This window comes from Lontra canadensis, unplaced genomic scaffold (assembly GCF_010015895.1).
Source record: "Lontra canadensis isolate GAN:19392208 unplaced genomic scaffold, GSC_riverotter_1.0 scaffold18, whole genome shotgun sequence".
In the NCBI taxonomy this organism is placed as follows: Eukaryota; Metazoa; Chordata; class Mammalia; order Carnivora; family Mustelidae; genus Lontra; species Lontra canadensis.
The window spans coordinates 7,249,533-7,272,674 of record NW_022631012.1 but is presented as its reverse complement, the minus strand read 5'-3'; the positions used below and the strand labels follow the sequence as shown (position 1 = coordinate 7,272,674).

Genomic DNA, 23,142 nt, shown 5'->3' with positions numbered 1-23,142 from the left:
AGTTAGTATAAATCCAAGCTAGTTTATCTTTGGGATAGATACCAAGAAGTGGAAATTGTCATTTATTAAGTATGGTTTTATTCATATTTGGAGGTTGCTTCCTAAGCATTAAGAATCTGCTAAATTAATAAAAAATATGTTGGTTAGTATTTTTTAATGTCAAACTTTATATATAGTGTATGTGATTTTCTTTTTTTTTTTTTTTTTTTTTTTTTAGGAGTTAAGAATAGCAGAAGCAGCCTTAACACAAGGCTCTGTAGTGGGTAGGCCTTCTTTTCACGCCTCTTTCACAGGGTTTTCCCTTCTAATCTTCCTCAGAAGCAGTTGTTCTTAGCTAGGAAAGAGTTTCTCATCATGCCGGCTTTTCTAGTGTTAAATTGGAACACTTTGCTGGTTGTGGAAAGAAACTTCTGAGCTAACAAATCCTGTTTTTAAAGTGACAAAAAAGAACTGAGAAGAAATCTGCCCTGATTTCATGCAGTGCTTGTCTGTCCAGAGAAACAAAGCCTCGTTTCCCAGAGCAAGGTTCTCCATGCTCACAACAGTGTCTTGCCTCATTCTTGTTAAAGACCTTGAAAATGCCACTACATCTGCCTAGGTAGTGGTTCTGGGGTAGCAGAACTGTGACCATATCTCTGACGCTAAAATAAATCACATGACTATTTCACCAACTACGATGTCAAGCCCTATGTCTAGGTCCTCTTACCAATATGTGTTAATTAAAATTTTGTTTTCTTGATTTAAAAATTGATAAATCCTATCAACCACCATAAACTAAAAGCATAGAGAGTAAGTGGATTTGATATTAGAGGTGAATCTTTTTCTCTTAAGTTGATAATAACTTTATGAGAGTAGGCTTTATTTTTTGATCTGATTATCCCTACACCTTGGGCAAGGGAAAGTAAAGCATGGAAATTAAGCAATAAGCTAACTCATCTGTAAAGGAATCTGTTGGGGTTTTTTTGAATCTGTATTTTTCATGAGTAAACATTTATTTACCCCTTTGAAAACACCTGCCCTTTATGAAGAGGGTACCACGTTAACACTTGAAAGAGGTATTGTCTTCTAGGAGCATAAGTTGTATTTGGTAAGATAAAACATTCCAGACACTGTTGTTATTCTGCCCTGAGTTTTCAATTTAATGTTCAGTTAATTTAGATAAAGTATTTTGATTAGAATTCTGATCCTTCTGTATGAAGGAATACATATTCCACTAGAAACTAACTAAAGATGGTACCAGGGCTTCGGATACATCTATCATGAACTAAAGCAAGATACCATCAAGAAGTAATCCACTTAGAAGATGACAGCGTACTTTATAGTAGTGGTAGTTCTAAGAACCTAATGTCATATATACATATATTTTAACACAGCATCTTGGCACCAGTATTTGGCTTTAGTTCTGGTAAAAGTCACTGATAGCCACTGGATAACTGTAAGAGTTCTAAGAAACCGAGCAATGTGAGAATCAAGGCTTAGTGTATAGTAAGTTTGGACTGGGTTTCAATCCTTGAGGGTAAAACGAGCACACTTAGAATGCACACTTTGGGGATCAATTAAATTCCTGAACATAAGAGAAAAATGTTACAACTTTACTGACATTTATAGTGGACACTGTGGCATGCTATCCAGGGATATCTTCTCTCCCCCACCCCTCACCCCCATGAAGTAGTCACTTCCCCAGCTTCTGGGAATGTTGGCTGATGGCCCTGAGCTGAGATCCTCTCCAGTTATTTTTTCTTTCCCCTAAAGTCAGCCCCTCAGGTCACAGGACTAATCTCCTCCACTGGGATATAAAGTCCCACCCCCTTGCCTTAATAGGCCCAAATGCAGGGCCATTCTAGCTCTCAGTTCTCAGAGGACTTTCGTAACTGCATCCCAGCCCAACTTCCCCCTCCTTCCCAGTCTTGCTACTTTTTACCTCCTCAGATATGTCGATCTGAAAGCATTCCCATTTAAACTTTGCACCCTAACCTCCACCTCTATTTCCCCAGGGAACTTAGCCTGCGACATTTGAAACCCAAAGCCAAAAACAAAAACAAACAAACAAACAAAAAAGCACTTTTCACTGAAACCACCCCACTATTCCAGATGAATTTTTCTTGCCTTTTATTTTCTTCTATTAAAACAACAACAAAAAATTACCTTAAACCTTTTCTGATTCTTATTGTGAACATGTAAAACCACCAATTTATGCTTGCTTCACTTCACTGGTAGCGCATGCAGGCATCTTGAAGCTCCCCATCCCCACCCCATCCCACGTGTCTCCATCTATACCAACAATCATTTTAATATCTGTCCTCCAAAGTCAAGGATATTCAAGTAAAGGAGCTGAACTCAATTAAAATACTTCTAAAAGGTGGGCTCCTGGGTGGCTCAGTGGGTTAAAGCCTCTGCCTTCAGCTCAGGTCATGATCCCGGGGTCCTGGAATCGAGCTTCGCATCGGGCTCTCTGCTCAGCAGGGAGCCTGTTTCTCTGCCTCTCTGCCTACTTGTGATCTCTGTCTGTCAAATAAATAAATAAATAAGTAATCTTTAAAAAAAAAAAAAATACTTCTAAAAGGGACCCCTGGGTGACTCAGCCGTTCAGCATCTGCCTTCAGCTCAGGTCATGATTCCAGCATTCTGGGATGGAGACCCGCATGCAGTTCCCTACTCCGTGGGAAGCCTGCTTCTCCCTTTCCCACTCCCCTTGCTTGTGTTCCCTCTCTTGCTGTGTCTCTGTCAAATAAATAAAATATTAAAAAAAAAAAAAAAAAAACTAACAACATACCTGAACGGGACTGGCCTTTCATTACAGCGTTGATGATACTGCACGGCTCCTCCTTCACTTGTTTTCAAAGACCTTCCATGTTCATGGCACACTACTGGTATTTTACGGATTTGCCAAGTTATGGGTATTTCTCTTTCATGTGTACGTATAAGAACTGTGTTGAACCAGTACATCACAGAATGCTCAGAACTTTTAATTCATAATTCATCTTTATTAAAGTAAAACCTCTAAAATAATATGCAGAAAATAACGTATTGGTTATTTTCACATCCAAGATAGTCATTGAAAGGTTAAGAGGAAAGAGGTCTTGTTTCTAATGTTTTACAAAGGAAATCTATCTCTAGTACCAAATACCATACAGCAACATCTTCCTAGGAACATCGCCAAAGGCAAGGGAAGCAAGGGCAAAAATGAACTATTGGGATTTTATCAAGATCAAAAGCTTTTGCACAGCAAAGGAAACAGTTAACAAAACGAAAAGAAAACTGACAGAATGGGAGAAGATATTTGCAAACGCCATACTGAGATTATAATATTCTTCTTATCTAAATTTGTTGAAGCTGTTAAGCTTGTACCTTGTTAAAAAAAAATGTGTGTGTGACTTCATTCATAAGGTCTGTCAAAGGTAATCATAAAACAATGAAGCAATCATTTACCCAAAGACCAGTCCTCTCTAAATGGAATGTACCTTTTTCATTCAACACTATTTGGCACGGGCTACTGGGAGGCAGCCAGGGAAGAGGCACGGAACAGTCCTGGTTCTCCAGCCGGTTCCCCCTGCCCCGGTCTTCCGGGCAATCCAGTATAGAAGGAGCTTCTGCTCAGGAAGCTAACCTCCCATGAAGGCGTGAGATTTAAAACCGATTTCATTGTCACCCTACGCATTACAAAGAGGAGGGGAAAGTCTAAGCAAGAAACACTAGAACAACATTTGAAAAAGGGGAGTGCTAAGGGAAAACCTACAGCTTTTGAGGAAGATAGCCTGTGCACAGCACATGGAGGGCCAAGATTTTAGTTTTCAAAAAGTAGCTAAAATTTTATTTGTATTTAATCCTTTGTTTATATACCTAAATCAGAAATTAAGCCAAAAAGCATGAAATGAGAACCTCCAAGAACTCATATCCTACTCTCAAATAACCAAAACTACTTAGCCCTAAATGGGGCAGACAAAAAGTTCTCAAGAGCATTAACAGCTCAGGGGATATACATCAAGCCTCTTGCTTTATATTCACAAAATTAGAAAACTGGGCTAAACCTACATCTCAAATGCGTGTCAAATAATTTGCACGGGTTAACCTCCCAAAACAAGCTCGCTGCTTTAAAGACACGCTTATACCAACCCTTCATTACATCATCAGGGAAACTGAATCAAGAGAGAACAGCATGGGACACAAATATCTCATATATTCCTTTAATGGTAGTTGAATTTTTCAGAGTCAAATAGGACCGAAATGTCATAGCAATGGAACAAAATGCTCCTTTGTTTTAACCGTGTGCTTTGGCCCTTGAGAACCTTTGGTTAGACTTTCCGTTCAGTAATCCATTTCATTAAATATGGTTCAATTCCCAGTCAAAGACCCTCACTGGCACTCAATAACAACATTCTTATAAATTAAAGCCAACTATAAGTCCTCCCTCTGGTTTCTCTTCTGTGCTTTGTATATATGTACATCTTTTTCAGGATCATAGTGAACCTTACTCACAGTAAATTGCCTCTCCAACATCGCTAAGAAGTTGTTGTCCCGTTCATAGCGAATTCGGCAAGCTAAAAGAACCACAGAGCGCTTGCTACTGAGATGTTCCAAAGTCTGAAGAAGATCTGCGAATGTTTCTTCTAAATATATGATATCAGCTCCAAGTATCAGGTCAAATTCTCCAGGTGAATAACTCCCCAAATTTTGTCCCCAGGTCAGCTCCTTAACAACAGCTTTGGGTTGGATATGGGGAGGTAAGTTGGCTTGAACATTTGACTTAAGAAATTCTAATGCTACTTTTCGGTCCGTGATAGTCACATGAGCACCTAGAATGTGGGACAGAAAGACAGTCATGTGCACATCAATACAACTAATAGCTTGGCTGGGTGGCGGGGGGGGGGGGGGGGGGGGGGCGGGGACAACGACCAGTAGCTCCTTCCGCATTGCCTACTGGCAAAGGTGAATCTTTGATTTGCCTCTCTGACACACCTGCCGGCAGAGCTGGCCCACCCTGCACAGGTGTCTACCACTACTTTCATTCATTCATTAGGTCATGATCTTCAAGTCAACAGACCTGAGGGTAAAATGGAATCCACAGAAGAAAAATTTAGGAGCAAATGATTATGAAGATGACAAGATACTAAAAACAGGGAAAGGCTACTTTCTGGAGTCTAAGCTTTAAAAGAAATCAAGGGAGAGATTAACTGGCTATTATGAAATCCCAGTCCACATCTCCTGCTGTTAGGAAGAAGCATTATGTATTTTATGCATTTATGTATATATAAATTATATATTAGATCATATATTTATATCATTTTAATTATGTATTTATCAATTAAATTATGTATTTATCAATTTAAATTATATACTTACATCATTTCTGAAAAATGATATACTTAGAGGAGTATATACAAATACTAGATTGTATCAAAGCACTATAGGTTAAAATGTGAGATCATGTTTCCTAAATGCTAAGTTTCTACGAGCGGTGTATACAGTTAATAAGGCAGTATTCTGTTCATGCTTCTTGTGAGTTATTTACCAAGAGCCAGTACGGCTGGGAGAAGACTGAGCTGGCAGTTCACTCTCACGGTGAAACAAGCACGTAAGGTTAGCCCTGAAACAGATCTTCTGCGCTGCAGTAACAATACAGCATGCGTAATCCTGTTCGGTTTGGGCCTAGTGAATTCTGAACACTGTAACACTAGGCTTCTTCTTTCACGAGATGACCTCTCCTCTGCACCCTTCTGTAGCTGGAATCGTCATGGGTCATTCCCCACGGGGCTCCAGACCAGCAGACACCATTTCAGTGGCAGCTCGGACTGATGCTTCTCATCTTGGCCTGTGATGTTAGGACGGTGTGTAATTCGGTCTGACATTTACGGTCCCAGGTGTGACACTGAAGACAGTGCTCAAGCTGCTGGGTTTTACAAGCGCTGCCACCACTCGGACCATTCAGTGCAACACAGCGTGCTGCCTGATGAGCAGAATCCAGAGATACTGCTCATCTCTCCTGATGATAAGAACATCACAGACAGCCTTTTCCTGGTTTAACTCAAAACTTTATCTCTGGCTTTCTTAACAGTCTGCATTTACAGGCAATCCTGGAGTGATCTAGTCTCCTGCTTATCACCTCAGTGTTCATTTCAGTGCTTCTTACAGGTAGACCTTTTCAGTGCCTGTCTCAGGAGGTTTCTGAGGCTACTGCTAACCTAACCAGCTGGGGGTTCCAGGAGTTTTGGCAGGACCTTGATGTGAGTTGGCCACTCTCTCCTGTAACATCTGTCAACTGTACAAAGAGCCAAGTAGCTACCATCAGCCAGGAGACAAAAGCCCCTGCTCTCGTGGAACTTACATTCAAGTGAGGAGCCAGGCAGTAAGAGGGGTTTTTTAAATGAGAATAGCCAGTACGTCATCTGGAGATAGGTACTAGGGGGAAAATAGAGCAGGAAAGAGAGGTGTGAAATGTCCGCAAGTCAGGAAGGTGGAGCTGACATTTCAGATTGAACAAAAAGGGAAGGCCGTGTGTCGCAGCAGGACAGTCCTCCTGGCAGGCCGAAGACCATGTGCCAAGGCCTCCGTGGGGGCAGGTGAGGAGACTGCTGTGGCAGGAATGATTGAAGGAGGAATGACTAGATGATGAGGTCGAACAAGTAACAGGCGGGAGGCAGAGGGCCTCGCAGGTCACGTTTCTGAGATGGGAAGCCGGTGGAGAGTGCTGAGCAGAAGCGCCAATGATTTCAGGCTTTAACAGAATTTCTAGAAGTAGGTCAAGACCAGAAACAAGGAGTTGCGTGAAGAGGTCACCACAATGACCCAGGTGAAGGAGGCGGATAGTTTGCTCCTTGCTATAACCACCCCAGGCCCCCACCCGAGGCCAGCTCCCAGTACACCTGCCCAGGACCAGCCTCTCTCCCTGCACAGGGCAGCTCTGCCTGTGGTTTCCTTCTGGGTGTGTGTTTAGAGGGAGGGGCATGGAAGAGGTCTTAGATTTCTTTGAATCTATCAGTTTCCTTTGAATCTTTCTTCCCCTTGCAATTTAGGGAAGATACAGATCATTTGCCCTATAGTTTCCCACAATCTGGATTTTGCTGATTGTACCATTATATAATTCAGCATGTCCCTGGCTCCTCTGTGTCTCCTATAAATTTGAGTTTAATGTTTTGAGCAAGACTATTTCAGAGGTGGTGGTGTGTTCTTCATCAAGAGGTATGTAGTAGGGGCGCCTGGGTGTCTCAGTGGGTTAAAGCCTCTGCCTTCGGCTCAGGTCATGATCTCAGGGTCCTGGGATCGAGCCCCACATTGGGCTCTCTGCTCAGCGGGAGCCTGCTTCCTCCTCTCTCTGTGCCTGCTTCTCTGCCTACTTGTGATCTCCGTCTCAAATAAATAAATAAAATCTTAAAAAAAAAAAAAAAAAAGAGGTATGTAGTACTGGGTAGGCTCCATTTTTGTGATGTGAGCAGGCACAAATACTCAATGCCCAGATCTTTCATTCACTAAGTTCCTTTTGCATTTGTGTGTTGAGAAATTTCTATAAGGGGAGGTTTCTTTCAACTACTATTTGTTACTCATTTTGTATAGAACCTGAATAAGAAAGGCAGGATGAACTATGCTCCTCCCTCCCCTTTTATTTTATTTTTTAAAGATTTTATTTATTTATTTATTTGACAGAGAGATAGCACAAGTAAGCAGAGCAGCAGGCAGAGGGAGAGAGAGAAGCAGGCTCTCCGCTGAGCAGGGAGCCCGATGCGGGGCTCAATCCCAGGACCCTGGAATCATGACCTGAGCCAAAGACAGCCGCTTGACCAACTGAGCCACCCAGGTGCCCCTCCCTCCCCTTTTATACACCAGATTCCAAAGATCTGGTTTCGGAGCATCTTTAAAAAGATGACTAATTGGGTTTATTTTGTTGGTGGTGTATCATGAACTCGTGGATTAAACATTTGATATGTTTAAATCCAGTGCCACTATGAATATTGATGTTCAATTTGTCCTATCTTTTGCCAGTGGACTTTTGACACAACCCCATGTCATCCTTGTTAGCTTCCTTGCTAACAAGATATACCGGGGTCATCTTGCCCATTTCCTCCTACAGAAAATACATTTCCATTACACATTTCCATTACACATTCATTACACATGGTCAGGTGGAAAGAGAGAAGAAAAGTGAAGATGCAGGAGAGGGAAGAAGGAAGAACGGGTTGGCCCTGCAGGGCAGACAGCGCATGTGAGGATGTCCCACGGAGGGCAAAAGCGGAGACACTGGGCCCAGACACGGGAGGGTTAGAGGCGGCATGGGAGGCTACAGAAGCTCTCGTCTGCCTGCAGCAATCTCCTCAGTGAAATAAGAAGAAATGTCATCAGCTGGGAGTGTGGGCGGAGGACAGAGGAGATTAGCAGAGTAAGAGAGGAAGCAGAACGGGGCCGCTCAGTGGCATCACCCTCCCCCTGAGGTTCCTGACCCCCTCTGCAAAGTGAGGCCCAGCAGCGGCGTGTTCCTGCAGCCTGGCTATATGCAGCAAGCTATAGGGACACTGGCCCGGAATCAGCCGAGGGCTACCCTCTACCTGCCATTCAAGTGAGGAGAAGCAAGGGCAGGCAGAGTGCCTGTGGATGTGAAGATGGTGAAGAAATTACCCGCCCAAGGCTCGTGCTGCGTGTGGAGGGCACAGCAACACTTAGCTCATGACGGACTCATGAGAGCTAACCCAGCACAATTACATGTCCCACAGCCACTCACTCAGTAACGGAGAAAGAACACATAAACACCTACCATCACTTTAGCTGGTACTTTTATAAGCAACACCTTACTTTATTCGAATATGGGAGCACATGCTACGTACCAGAGACACAGAGATGAGCAAAACCACCCTTGGCCGCTAGGAGCTCAGGTTCAGGAGGAAGGGAAACACAGAGACACGACTGTGATGCGAGGTGGGGAGTAAAATATGGAAATGGGTTGCCAGGAAATTATGTGGTCACAACGGAGACCCTCTTCAAGAGAGGCAGAGGTCAGAGAAGAACTCGGAAGGAAGGCATCTGAACTTACACTGGGAAGATGTGACATTAACCAGGGGAAAGGGGTGATGAAAGGGCACTCAGGGCAGAAGGGACAGCCCAGAAGCCACGGGTGTGTCCCTGGAACCACAGACAATGCAGCCGCTCTGTAATAGGAGCCCAAATGGTCAGGCAAAATGGGGTAGAGCCTCACGAGTTTCAGGCCTTGGGGAGGCACAGGGCTTTCTTTTGTTTTTTAACTAGGCTCTACACCCACTGTGGGGCTTGCACTCCCAACCCTGGGATCAAGGAATGCTTCACCGACTGAGCCAGCCAGGCGCCCTGAGGCACAGGGGTGTTTAAGTCTGGGTCACCCCAGCACTTCTGCATGGAGAATGGGCCGCTCCAGCCTACTGGGAGGTGGGCCTGAGAAGACAAAGTGAGGCAGGGAGGTCAGCTGTGGGGATGCACCTGGCATCACAGGGGAGAAAGATGCTGAGAGCTCAGGCCAGGCTGGAGGGTTGTGGGGGGGGGCATACAAAGGGAGAACTGGAATCAGGAAATTAGACAATAGATCAACAGGGCTCAGATCAACAGGGCTCGGGGAGGGAGGAGGGGCTGGGGGAGTGGGTCAAGCAGCTCGCTTGAGAGAGGACTTTGATGGCCACGCTATCTCAGAACAAAAGAAAAAGATGCATTTGCAAAGAGAAGCAGAGCTCAAGTGTAAACACATGTTCTGTTTGAGATGCTGAGAAATAGTCAGGTAGAGACACCCATCCTTCAGTTAAACACACAAGTGCAAAGCTTAGTGGAGACTTACACCAGAAGTACAGAAAGCTAAAAGACAATGCTCTTCCCTGAGCATTATATTTTAAGACTGTTCCCCAGACTTGGTGGGCATCAAATCACCTCAAAAGCTTTTAAAATCCAGATTCCCTGATCCCACCCCAATTTACAGAACCCTATCTTTAAAATGGGATACTTTTTTCTAAGAATAGTTTCTAGGCAGTACAAAGAGATTTTCAAAGCAAGAACCAGGGTTTAAGAGTCAGAACTAGATTCCAATTCTAACTCCACAATCCATGAGCTTCATGACCTTGGGCAAGTTACCTAACCTCTACCAAGCCTTCATTTCACCACTGAAGAGAGCTCCAACTGGACCCACCCACCACACAGGGGCACGCTGAAAAGGACAGACTAAAGACCTGGGACCTGGGAACTGCCTAGTAATCAACAGGTGTTTTTATTCTTTTAACAGGAAAATCTCATCACTCATTATTAAAGTTCTGCAGAAAACTCACCAGGGCTTTTTTGGGTGTTCCCTGAATTCAGGAATAAATGACTCAGGATAGAAAAACAAAAATACTTTAAAAAGGGGAATGATTGGGGCACCTGGGTGGCTTAAAGGTGGGTTAAAGCCTCTGCCTTCGGCTCAGGTCATGATCCCAGGATTCTGGGATCCTGCTTCCTCCTCTCTCTCTCTGCCTGCCTCTCTGCCTACTTGAGATCTCTTTCTGTCAAATAAATAAATAAAATATTTTAAAAATAAATAAATAAATAAAAGGGGAATGATCAACCTCTTACATTTCAAAATCACTACCTATTCTGTTCTCACTGCCTCCTTTCTAAAGAGACTTTTTCTTTAGTCTCAGGTTTCAACCTCAAAACTAACACCTAATACTTTGCAGCCACAACAAATAAAGGGTATGCAAATCACATAGCACAGAGAGGTACACACGGTGTAATGTTAAATGAGACATATGTGTGTGTATATACATATGTATGTGTGCACACACATACACACACACTCTTTAACAGTGAATTACAGCTATGATTAAAAATACAGGTGGAGGTGGAGGCACCTGGATGGCTCAGTCAGTTAAGCATATGCCTTAGGCTCATGATCCAGGAGTTCTAGGATGGAACCCTGCATCAGGCTCCCTGCTCAGTGGGGAGTCTGCTTCTCCCTCTCCTCCCTGCTCATGCTCTCCCTCAAATAAATAAAATCTTAAAAAAAAAAAAAAAAAAAAAGATACAGGGGGAGGAAAAGGAATGGAAGGAAATATACCAAAATGGCAACAGTATGTATGTTGCAGAGTCATGAATAATTAGGACGTTTGATGAGTTCGTCACCCCCTTTCTGTATTCTGCTTCTAGGGCTACTTTTGAAATAGAGTGACATCACTTTTGTAAAAGAAACATGACTTTTCATGATCTCCTAGTTTGTCCAACTCTGATTCCAGAGCTATTGGAGTATCTACTGTGTGGCAAGTGGTGTGTGGGGCCAAGGACACACAGAGTAAGGTGCAGTCCCGAGTCTCAGGAACCTCAGCCAGCCAGGACAGACAGACACAAGGACAAACCGCCTGTTACAAAATGTGTGACACAGTGGGGACATAGGTGGTGAGCCGACCAAGCGCTATGGGGAGAAGAAATAAGGCAGCAATGAATTCTACTATGGGGCAGGAAAGGATTCCAAAAGGTGACAGTGAAGCACACGTCCAGGAAGCACACGTCCCCCATCAGGAGCACACAGTCTGCGGCTCCCTTCCAGCCACTCCCGGAGCTGTCCATCTTGTGAGGCAACAACTAACCATTCCTCGCTCTGCCCTAGTCTTTGAAGAAGCTCATTCGGTTTTCCCCACCCCACAGACCCAGATTTCTAGATCACAAACAGAAATACTCAGCGGGGCAATCAACATTTATTTGAGCATTTGCTTTGTGCCAGTTAATGAGCTAACCACTTCCTGTGCCTGATCTCACTGGATCCTCAGGCATGAACTAATTATTATCCCCAGTTTACAGGGAAACTGAAGCTGAGAGATTAAGCAATTTGCCGAAGGTCACAGAGCTGGTAAGAGTTAAAGGAGGTGTCAAAACCAAGTATAACTCTAAACCTATGCACTTGGCCAACTAATCTGTTTCTATGCCAGCTGCTGCAGAAACAGAAGAAACCTCATCTCCCTTCCAGGTAACTCCTCTCACAGCAGCAAAGTTAGCATCAAGGAAAGATGACAAGGGACCGCAGTGTCAGGAGCCTGGTTTGACTCTCAGGTCTCCACTGACCAGGACTTCACAAAGGGCTTCATCTCCCAGAACCCCAGTTTCACTGGAAAATAAGAAGTTCAAAATAATACCTAACACCCATGGGGATGTTACAAGGCTAACAAAAAGGCAGTGTACGAGCTAGGGCTTCATCAGTGCCTGCAAGGGCTGTGGTGTGCGGCGATGGAAACCTAGCTCCCACCACCCTGCCCCGCTCTCCGTCACACTTGGAAAGGCAAGAGCTAAACAGAGAAAGGAAGACTGAAAAAAGAAAGAAGTTACCAGAAAGAGAACACAATAAAGGACGGGCTTTTGTGGGTCCTTGAGTACCTATACATAATGGGATGGAATTCTAGCTCCTGACCACCAAAGTGTAGTCTAACTGCCAATAGTGTTGGCATCATCACCCCCTGGGAGCTTGTCAGAACGGAGGCTCTCGGGCCTGACCGCAGACCTACAGAAGCTTAAACATTTTAACAAGAGCCCCAGGTGACAATACTGAAATGAATGTTATATCTCATTGGATAGTTTGAACTGCAGGAGTCAGAAGCTGTAGAAAGGACTCAACAAAGGATTTTTTTAAATTATAAAATAAAAACAAAGCTTAAGGGTGCCAGAGTGGCTCAGTCCGCTGAGCGTCCATCTTTGGTTTAGGTTCTGATCTCAGAGTCCTGGGATCGAGTCCTGAGTGGGCTCCCTGCTCAGCGCAGAGTCTGTTTCTCCCCCTCGCCCCAACCCCCCCCCCTCCCCACTGTTCAGTGCTCTTTCTCTTTTTCAAAAAAAAAAAAAAAAACTTTAAGAAAAAAAAAAAAAAAAAGCTTAAAAATGCTCTAGGCCTAAGTTAATATATGTACACCAAACAAAAATGGCAAACCCTGATATCAATTCAGGACTGCATACTGTGAATACAATTTTTAAATATGTCAGTATAAACTATAGCAGGGACGACCCTTCTTAGAAGAGAAAAACCAGCAAAGTTTTCTCAGCAAGGAAACTATAAGAATGAGACTACCTGCTCAACCTGCGTCACAGGGTTAAATCCAACGGAGTATGGGAAGGACCCTAAACTGGAAAAAAAGCTGTATGCGTGAATATGAGAATTCTCTTTGAACTGAAAGTTGCCTTCAGATCATATTACTGGTATAAAACTGAAGGGGGGCAGGAACCTAATTCAGACAACCTAACAGTCTCCCCAATTGCAATTCTAATTGCCCAAATAAATGTGCTTGCTTAAAAAACAAAATTTTTTAAAAAACTGAAGAAGGCAAAGCAATCTTTTATGAGAAGTATAAATAACAGGATGAGAGCAAGAACAAGAGAGAAGAAACCAGGCTTACTGGAGTTAAGGGCACCAGCAGTTGACTCATAAGCACAGGGCACAGAAAAATCCAGCAAGGGGAAAACTAGTATGGATCTGTCTCAAGGAAACAGCAATCACACCACGCAATGAGTTCCACTCACAGAGAAGTGAGCCAGTGTATGGCACTCACCCAGCAGGGCCGCCACTATGCCCACCAGCCCGGTGCCGGCACCCAGCTCCACAGCAGAGCAGCCCCGGAGCTCCACAGCTCCCATCTCCAGATACGCGCAAAGAACGACAGCCTGAGTCAAAGCACAGCGGGATGATTCAAGTCAACAAGTGGTTTAGGAGCCCATATCAGATAGACTTCCCACTAGCAGGAAGACATCACACACCCCTCTTCCCCCTGCAAGGTTCCAGTCCCAGTTTAGCAACAACAGGCAGAAACTCAGCTGCTGCTGGGAGGTGACCCCCTAAATCAGGCACAGACACTGAGGCCTCAGGCCCCACAAGATCCCCCCTGAGGACAGTAGGGGTCAAGGACACTGCCCACACAACACAGGGTGCTGCTGCGTGTGGCAAGTTTAATTACTGTCTGGTATATGAATTGTATCTCACTATAAAGCTGTTATTAAAAATAAGTAAATAAAGTGCAGTCATATCATCAGTTGCAGTGGTCTTCAGAGGCCCAGGGGTGTACTTACCGCGTCCCACACCACGGCTGCGACTCCCAGCTGTCTCCAGTCCTGCCGGATCTGGATGGTGTGGTTGGCAAAGGAGAAGGTGGCTAGAGGCTTGTGGAATTTCTGCAAGCCCACTCCCGCTGTCTCCTCATAGGGCACCAGGGCCATTTCGCCTGCACTCCGCTCTCTGCTCCCTCAAAGCTGTTGGGCAAAAGAAGCCTGCGTGACGCTCTGGCCAGAAAAAAATGCACTCTCTTAAGTAGCCCCAAATGCTTTTCAAGGCCATTTTTTTACAGGTTCAAAAGAAGACAACAAAGGGGGCGGGGAGGGCGGGGGACTTTGTCTAATTCCTTTCTGCACGGCTCTTCCTCTTCTGGGAAGGGAGATTCCGTTCTGAAGCACGCCAGACGAGGTCTTTGGGCGAAAGCACGCACACCCGTACCACTCCCGCAGGATGCCCTAGGCACTCCGCGGTCACCACCGGGTGAACTGGGGCCGCGGTAAGAGCGAGCGCAGCGGGGCTGCTGGCCTCGGCCTCGGTGAAAGTAGTGCTTTCTACACTGTCCGGGCCCGTCTGGACCGCGGCTGCCACTCGCGGCGGTCGGCAGGAGAGTGTTCGCGGCTTCGTTTCGGTCTTCCCTCCACCCCCTCTAAATTCCGCGCGTTCAACAGCGACAGCCCCGGGCCCGAAGCTGCACTTGGACTGAGTGTTAACGGTTTGGTCAGCCGGCTTTCTGACACGGTCGCAGTTCCATCTCGCCCGGACTGCAAGTGAAAGACACTCGTGAGCCCCGAGTCGCGGACGGGGAGAGCAGGAGCCCGGGTCCAGGGCGGGCTCGGGCGTCCGCGGCTCAGAGGCCTGCCCTGAGTCCCCAGAACCCGCCCAGTCCCCTCCAAAGGGTCCAGGTACGCACTCGCTTCCGGCGGGCCCCAGAGCTCCGGGAACCCACAGGGTGGGCGTGGGGGTTGGGGAGGGACCCCTCCCCCAGCCGCGCCGGACGCGCCCCGCCCCGGGAGTGCCGCCCACTTCCCCAGCCCAGGCCGCCCCGAAGCGGGGCCGGCGACGCGGCGGGGCTCGAGGTGGGCCTCGCTTCTACTTACTGCCGCGGAGCCGGCCCCGCGTGGCGCGCCTCGCTCTCCCCGCCCCGAGCGCGGCCGCCGCCGCCGCAGCTACCCGCCGCCGCCGCAGCTACCCGCCTTAAAGGGCCGGGAGCCGGGAGCCGGGAGCCGGCGGGGCGCAGGCTGCGCGGGCAGGCGGCGGGGATGGGCGGCGCGCGCGCCGGGAGACACGCGTTTCCGGTCCCTCCTACCCGGGACAGGTGCCCCGCGGCGCGCAGGGTCGCAGGTGTGCGGGGCGCGCGCTGGAGGAGGACGCTGAGGGAGAGGGCATCCGGCCTCCCAATGGGGGGTCCCCGAGGTTCGCGGTCCGCCCAGTTTCCGGGACTCCGAGGGCAGCGTGGGCGAGGAGCCCGAGGCGAGAGAGGTGCGGAGTCGCGGGTAGGTGCGCGGAGAGGGCGCGGGGGTGCCCTGGCGGGGTGAGAGGGAGCCCACCAGGCTGGCGGGGGAGGCGTTCTCCTGCTGGTTCCACTTCTACGTCCGTGAGCTGGTTCTCAACCCTCCCCCGCCCCGCCCCGTGTATGTGTGTGTGTGTTTTTTTTTCTAGTTTGTACGCTGGCCTGTTTTTAGTGTTAAAGGTCACGAATTAGGAGGTGTAGACAAAAGTTGGCTCCGAAGTAGACATGGTCCCCTGTTCGTCCTCTCGTCACCAGGGGAAGTCCGAAGTGGTGTAATCGCCACTTGGTGGCAATAGAGTAGGAAAAGTGACAAAGCCCTTGTCAGCTATAGCGCGAACTCGGAGCCGCACCCTGCGCCCGGGACTCGATGGTGAAAAGCGTCCCGCGGCAGCGGCGGGGCCGGGGGCGCGGGATGTGGCCCCACACCTAGTGCGGGGCGGTTGCCGCAGACCCAAGGCCCTAGCGTCCCTCCAGGAGGGCCGACGGTTGGTTCACCTGCCTCGGGACCCCTGTGCTTGACGCCAGAGCCACTGACCCAAGCTGCCGGCCCTTGGAAGGCGCGGCTGGAGTGAGCAGCCCACCGCACGACCCCGCGGGGAGCGGCGTCCGCCTCTCTGGGAAAGTTTCCTTTGCTTCCTGACCCCCAGTGCCTCCCCCACGTGCCGCCGCTCGGTCCCGGGGATTCTCAGCCCCGGCTGCGTGTTAGAATGCACGCGAGCTATTTTCAACTCCCCCGGCCTGGACTCTGCTCCTGGGAAGTCTCCGTTGGTGTGAGGCGACCCGAGCATTGGTATTTTTCAGCGCTTCCTGGTAATTCCCTTTTGCCACCTGCTGTGGGGGCCTGGGGCCAAGCCTGAAGCCCGCCGCTACTCGCCTCTTCCCGCCTGCAGGGGGCGTGCCGGCCTCTCTGCACACCTCAGCCTTCCAGAGGAAGTGGGGGCTGCGAAGGAGACTTGATCAACTTAATAGATCAGCAGCCAAGTTCTTTTACTTTTTTTTTTTTTTTTGCTTGGTTCATTTATTTTTATTTTTAAAAATTTGTGTAATAGAATTTATTTTTAGAGCAGTTTTAAATTCACACCGAAATTGGGAAGAAGGTACAGAGATTTCACATTCACTTCCTGCTCCAACACCCGCATAGCCTCCGCCCATGATCAGTAACTCCCCACCAGAGTGGGACATTTGTTACAACCGATGAACCTACACTGACACATCATTATCACCCCAGGTTTATCTTGGGATTCATTCTTGGTATTGAGCATTTTATGAGTTTGGACCAATCTATAATGGCATATACCCACCATAATAGCATCATACAGAGATGGGGCTCCTCCCTAAAAATCCTCTGTGCTCCACCTAGTCCCCTCCCTCCCTCTGCCATAACCACTCATCTTTTTACTCAGACCCTTTGGGTCCATACCAAAGACTGTGATTACTGAATCTTACGGCAAAAGTATATTGAGTTTTGTAAGAAACCACCAGACTGTCTTCCAAAGTGGCTGTACCATTTTTTGCATTTCCACCAGCAGTGAATGAGAGTTTCTGTTGCTCCACATCCTTGTCCATATTGGGTGTTGTGCGTGTTTTTAAATGTTAGCCATTATGGTAGGTGTGTATCAGTTGTTTTAATTTGCAGTTCCCTAGTGACATATGATGTGGAGCATCTTTTCATATGCTTATTTGCCATCTATATATCTTCTTTAATGAAGTGTCTGCTAAGTCTTTGGCACATTTTTTTATTTTATTTTTTTAAAAATTTTATTTATTTATTTGACAGACAGAGATCACAAGCAGGCAGAGAGGCAGGCAGGGAGAGAGAGGAGGAGGAGGCAGGCTTCCCGCTGAGCAGAGAGCCCGATGCGGGGCTCGATCCCAGGACCGTGGGATCATGACCTGAGCCGAAGGCAGAGGCTTTAACCCACTGAGCCGCCCAGGCGCCCTGGCACATTTTTTTAGATCTTCATTTAAGTTCAATTAACATATAATGTATTATTAGTTTCAGAGGTAGAGATGGATGATTCATCAGTCCTATCTAACACCCGGTGCTCATTATGTCACATGCCTTCCTTAATGTCCATCACCCAGTCACCCCATTCCCTGCACCCCCTCCCCTCTAGCAACCCTCAAGTTTCCTATGATTAAGAGTCTCTAACGGTTTCTCTCCCTCTCTGATTGCTTCTTTAGTTTTTCCTCTCTTCCACTATGATCCTCTATTTTGCTTCTTAAATTGTACATATGACTGAGATCATATAATTGCCTTTCTCTGATTTACTTATTTCACTTAACATAATACCCTCTATTCCATCCATGTCATTGCAAATGGCAGGATTTCATTTTTTGATGACTGCATAATATTCCATTGTGTCCCTATACCACATTTTCTTTATCCGTTCATCTGTCGATGGACTTCTGGGCTCTTTCATAGTTTGACTATTGTGGACACTGCTGCTATAAACACTGGGGTGCAGGTGCCCCTTCAAATCACTACATTTGTATATTTGTGGTAAATACCCAGTAGTGAGATTGCTGGGTCATAGGGTAGCTCTATTTTCAACATTTTGAGGAACCTCCATATTATTTTCCAGAGCACCTGCACCAGCTTACATTCCTACCAACAGTATAGGACGGTTCCCCTTTCCCCACATCCTCGCCAACCTGTTATTTCCTGACTTGTTCATTTTAGCCATTCTGACTAATGTGAGGTGGTATCTCATTGTGGTTTTGATTTGTATTTCCCTGATGCTGAATGATGTTGAGCACTTTTTCATGTGTCTGTTGGGCATCTGGATGTCTTCTTGCAGAAATGTCTGTTCCTGTTTTCTGCCCGTTCCTTGATTGAATTATTTGTTCTTTGGGTATTGAGTTTGATAAGTTCTTTATAGATTTTGGATACTAGCCCTTTATCTGATAAGACATTTGCAAATATCTTCTCCCATTCTGTTGGTTGTCTTTTGATTTTGTTGATTGTTTCCTTTGCTGTGAGTAAAAGCTTTTTATCTTGATGAAGTCCCAATAGTTCATTTTTGCTTTTATTTCCCTTGCCTTTGGAGACGTATCTAGCAAGAAGTTGTGCCGAGGTTACAGAGGTTGCTGCCTATGTTCTCCTCTAGGATTTTGATGGCTTCCTCTCTCACATGTAGGTCCTTCTTTGATTTTGAGTCTATTTTTGTTTATGGTATATGGTATAGATATTCTTCTCCATGTGGCTGTCCGATTTTCCCAACACCATTTGTTAAAGAGACTGCCTTTTTTCCAGTGGACATTCTCTCCTGCTTTGTTGAAGATTAGTTGACCATAGAGTTGAGGGTCCATCTCTGGGCTCTCTATTCTCTTCCATTGATCTGGAACACATAGTCTATTTTTGTGCCAGTACCATACTGTCTTGATGATTACAGCTTTGTAATAGAGCTTGAAGTCTGGAATTGTGATGCCGCCAGCTCTGGTTTTCTTTTTCAGCCTTTCTTTAGCTACTCGGAGACTTCTCTGGTTCCATACAAATCTTAGAATTATTTGTTCCAGCTCTGTGAAAAAAGTTGATGGTATTTTGATAGGGATTGCATTGGATATGTAAATTGCTCTATATAGCATAGACATTTTAACAATATTTGTTCTTCCAATTTATGAGCATGTAATGTTTCTCCATTTCTTTATGTCTTCCTCAGTTTCTTTCATGAGTGTTCCCCATTTTTCTGAGTACAGATCCTTTGCTTCTTTGATTAGGTTTATTCCTAAGTATCTTATGATTTTTGGTGGCCCCTTTTTTGGGTCCTATTTTAATTTCCAGCTGTATTGAGATATAATTGACATATTTAAGTTTAAGGTATATAATGTGATGATTTGGTTCATGTATATATTGCAAAATTGTTATAATAAAGTTAGTTATCACATCTGTCATCTCACATAATTATAATTTGTATGTGTATGCATGTGTGTAGTAAGAATATTTAAGGTCTACTTTCTTAACAACTATCAAGTATATGATATGGTGCTGTTAACTATAATCACCATGCTGAATATTAGATTCCTAGAACTTATACATCTTATAACTGTAAGTTGTACCCTCTGAACAACATCTTGTCATTCCCCCACCCCCAGCTCCTGGCAACCACCATTCTATTCTTTTTCTATGAATTTATTTTTCTTAAAGATTTTATTTATTTAATTGACAGAGATCACAATTAGGCAGAGAGGCAGGCAGAGAGAGAAGGGGAAGCAGGCTCCCCGCTGAGCAGAGAGCCCAATGTGGGGCTCAATCCCAGGACCCTGAGATCATGACCTGAGCCGAAGGCAGAGGCTTAACCCACTGAACCACCCGGGTGCCCCTCTATGAATTTAGCTTTTTAAAAAATAGATTCCACATAGGGGTGCCTGAGTGGCTCAGTAGGTTAAGCATCCAACTCTTGGTTTCAGGTCAGGTCTGCTCTCAGGATAGTGAGATTGAGCCCAGCATCAGACTCTCCACTGGGTGTGGAGCCTGCTTAAGATTCTCTCTCTCCCTCTCTCCCTCTCCTCATCCCGTGCCTGCTCATTCACTCTCTCTAAAAATATAGATTCCACATATAAGTAAGATCATATAATATTTGTTTAGCTTCTTTTGCTTAGCATAGGACCCTTGGGATCCAACTATGTTGTTGCCAATAGCAAGATTGCCTTCTTTTTAATGACTTAATAATATTCCAACGTATATTTGTATGTCTATGATATGTATTATATGATATATATGAGATACATCACCCCACACACCACATTTTCTTTATCCATTCATCTGTCAATGGGACTAGGTTGTTTCCTTGTCTTGGGCATTGTAAATAATGCTGTAGTCAAAGATCATGAGGGTATAGGTATCTTTTCGAGATAATGATTTCATCTCCTTCAGATATAAACTCAGAAGTGGGATTACTGGATCATATGGTAGCTCTATGTTTACTTTTTTGAGGAATTTCTATAATATTCATACTGTTTTCCATAGTGGCTATACCAAATTTTATCCCACCAACAGTGTACTAGCATCCCCTTTTCTCCATATCTTCTCCAACACTTGTTATCTCTTATCTTTTTGATAGTTGCCACTCTCACGGATGTGAGGTGATATCTTACTGTGGTTTTGAGTTACATTTCCTGTAAGAGTAGTGATGCTGAGCATTTTCTCCTGTACCTGTTGTTGGTCTTATTTTTAATCTGATTATTTTCTTATTGTTGAGGTGTTTTTTTTTAAGATTCATTCATTTATTTTAGAGGTAGAGCATGACAGTGCCAGTGGTGGCGGTGGGGGGGGCCGTGGGGAAGGAGCAATGGGAAAGAGAATCCTTAAGGTAGCTCCCCACTGAGCGCAGAGCCAGACTCAATCCCAGGACCCTGAGATCATGACCTGAGCTGAAATCAAGAGCCAGCTGCTTCACTGAGACACACAGGTGCCCCTTATTGTTGACTTTTAAGAGTTCTTTGTATATCTTGGATAACAGTCCTCTATCAGCTCTTTTGCAAATATTTTCTCCAAGTCCGTGGCTGGTCTTTTCCTTCTCTTGACAGCATTTTTTGCAGACCAGAAATTTTTTATTGTAAGAAGTCACCTTATCAATTATTTCTCCCATGGATATTGCCTTTGGCCTCACACTGAAAAAAATCATTGCCAAACCTAAGGTTGCCTGCATTTTCTGCTATGTTATCTTGTCGGAGTTTCACTGCTTTGCATTTTAATTTAGGTCTGTGGTCATTTCCAGTTAATTTTTGTGAAGGGTGTAAGGTCTGTGTTTAGATTCACGTTTTTGCATGTGAATGTCCCGGTTGTTCCAGCACCATTTTTTAAAAAGGCTGCCTTTTCTCCATTGTATTGCCTTTGCCCCCTTGTCCGGGATCAGCTGACTGTATTTCCGTGGGTGTCTTTGTGAGCACACCACTCCACTGATCCATCCACCTGTTCCCTCACCAGCCCCACACGGTCTCGATTATTGCCGCTTGTACTAAATCTGACATCAGGTAGGGCAGTCCTCCAACTGTATTCTTCTCCTTCAGTATTATTTTTCCTTCTCTGGCCTTCTCTCCTCCTTTTCCCTCTCCCAGGGTCTCCTTTCTCTCTTACCTCCTCTCTGTCTCTGTGTGGCTACTGCCTCTCAGCTTTCCTCTCATCCCATTTTCTTCTTCCCTCTCTTGGTCCCTTTCCTTTGGGAAGTTAGGATTGGGCACAAGAAAAAGGACGGGCTTTGGGGCCAGAGAGACCATGAAAGTAGAAATTCTGCCTCTGACCCTTTCATCAGGATGACCCTGAGTAATGTGTAAAGCTCCCTAGATCCCAAGCTCCTCATGTGTGAAGGCTGGCACAGAGATCCCGACCCCCTCCTCCCTCCTTCTCTGCACTCTCCATTGTTTTTGCTGAAATCATGCACAGAACTTTATGAGACAGAACCTTCCGGACCTCTCCAGCACTCCACTAACAGGACATTCGTCTTATTATATTTACTTACATTTCACCTCGAAATGTATGTCCCATTGCCCTCTCAAGGTTCTCATTGGTGTCACTTGACTCAAGAAGCACCAGAAAGAACATTTAGGGCATATGCAACTTGTATAGCACTGTAGACATGAAGTGGAGCTCTTGTTTTTTATAAAAATAAGCCAAACAGCCGTTGGTTCTCTGTGAATACTTGAAAATAAATGTTTAATCCTCAAAAAATACTGGGTATGTAGTAGATGATAATTATTTTAAATATCCAGTCCACCTTCCCCAGGCCTGTCCTTGGTGTCCTTTCTGGAGGAAGTGATGTCTCTCTACCCACCCTGGGCCAGGACAGGATCAGGCTTGGCTGTGGGACTTGCTCTGGCCAGTGGAACATGGGTGGAAATGACACTGGCCACTTGCAGGCAGGAGCATGAGGTGCCTTGCACAGCTGTGTCATTGCTTCTCCCCTGCTTAAGAACTGTGTGTCTCAGAGCAGGACACAGCCTCACTGCGGGTCCCATGGAGCAGAACCACAGCTGCCCTGTGCGATACGGGAAACGGGAGTGAGAAATAAACCTTGTGGAGATAACCACTAAGATCTGGGGTTGTTACTACAGCATAACTCAGCAGAAACTGACAGAACAAGGTGTGAAAGAGACAGGAATCTCAAGCATTAGGTACAAGTTTTTAGCGGGTGGCTCAGTTTAGCTTTCCAGTAAAGTGGATCCTGTTTTGGAGATCTGGCCATCTCATAATGTCTCCTGGGCCCCCAGCGTCAACATCAGCCAAGACCACTGACCACCTTTCTCCAGCTGGGATTCTAAGACTCAAAGGCAGCTCTCCTACTGACAGTCTTGCTGGAGGTATGCAAAAAAATAGATCCCATTTTTGCATTACCCACATTTCAAAGTACAGTTCAACCATAATATAGCAATCCAAAAATGATAGGCTTTTTCCTAATAGCAAGGGGAACTTGCTAACTAATTAGGGAATGTGCTCAGGCATCTCCCCAGCCCAGCGGGTTCCCTCTGCACCTTCATGGTGCCCTGTTGAACTTCTCTGTGCATCACTGAACTCTTCATGCCCACACAGCCTCTTGCAGGAAAGCAGAACTTAGGAAGAGTTAAAATATAAATAAGTCCACCCAGAGGCCTATGGCTGATAGCTTTTTATTTTTATCCGCATGATTAATTGCCTTTC

At 45.7% G+C, this 23,142-nt stretch overlaps 1 protein-coding gene and 1 long non-coding RNA gene across 7 annotated transcripts in view; one reads left to right on the top strand and one right to left on the bottom strand.

Moving 5' to 3' along the window:
- Positions 1 to 4,168: 4,168 nt before the first annotated feature.
- On the bottom strand, positions 4,169 to 15,156 carry METTL21A (methyltransferase like 21A). Of its 6 annotated transcripts, none has more exons than XM_032859958.1 (4): positions 15,094 to 15,156; positions 14,014 to 14,193; positions 13,481 to 13,611; positions 4,169 to 4,801 (listed from the first exon to the last, which is right to left on the bottom strand). In XM_032859958.1, the coding sequence occupies exons 2-4, from the start codon at positions 14,158 to 14,160 to the stop codon at positions 4,396 to 4,398; spliced, it is 684 nt and encodes a 227-aa protein (XP_032715849.1). In that variant the 5' UTR covers positions 14,161 to 14,193; positions 15,094 to 15,156; the 3' UTR covers positions 4,169 to 4,395. The 6 variants fall into 6 exon arrangements, with proteins under 6 accessions (XP_032715849.1, XP_032715851.1, XP_032715850.1 ...); XM_032859960.1 differs by lacking the exon at positions 15,094 to 15,156 and adding an exon at positions 14,907 to 14,935; XM_032859959.1 differs by lacking the exon at positions 15,094 to 15,156 and adding an exon at positions 14,552 to 14,868.
- Positions 15,157 to 15,429: 273 nt separating this feature from the next.
- The window catches only part of LOC116869085, a 59,471-nt gene continuing 51,758 nt past the window's right edge, over positions 15,430 to 23,142 (top strand). Inside the window, exon 1 of the long non-coding RNA XR_004382957.1 lies at positions 15,430 to 15,489. This is a non-coding gene — a long non-coding RNA (uncharacterized LOC116869085). The remainder of the gene's footprint in view (positions 15,490 to 23,142) is intronic.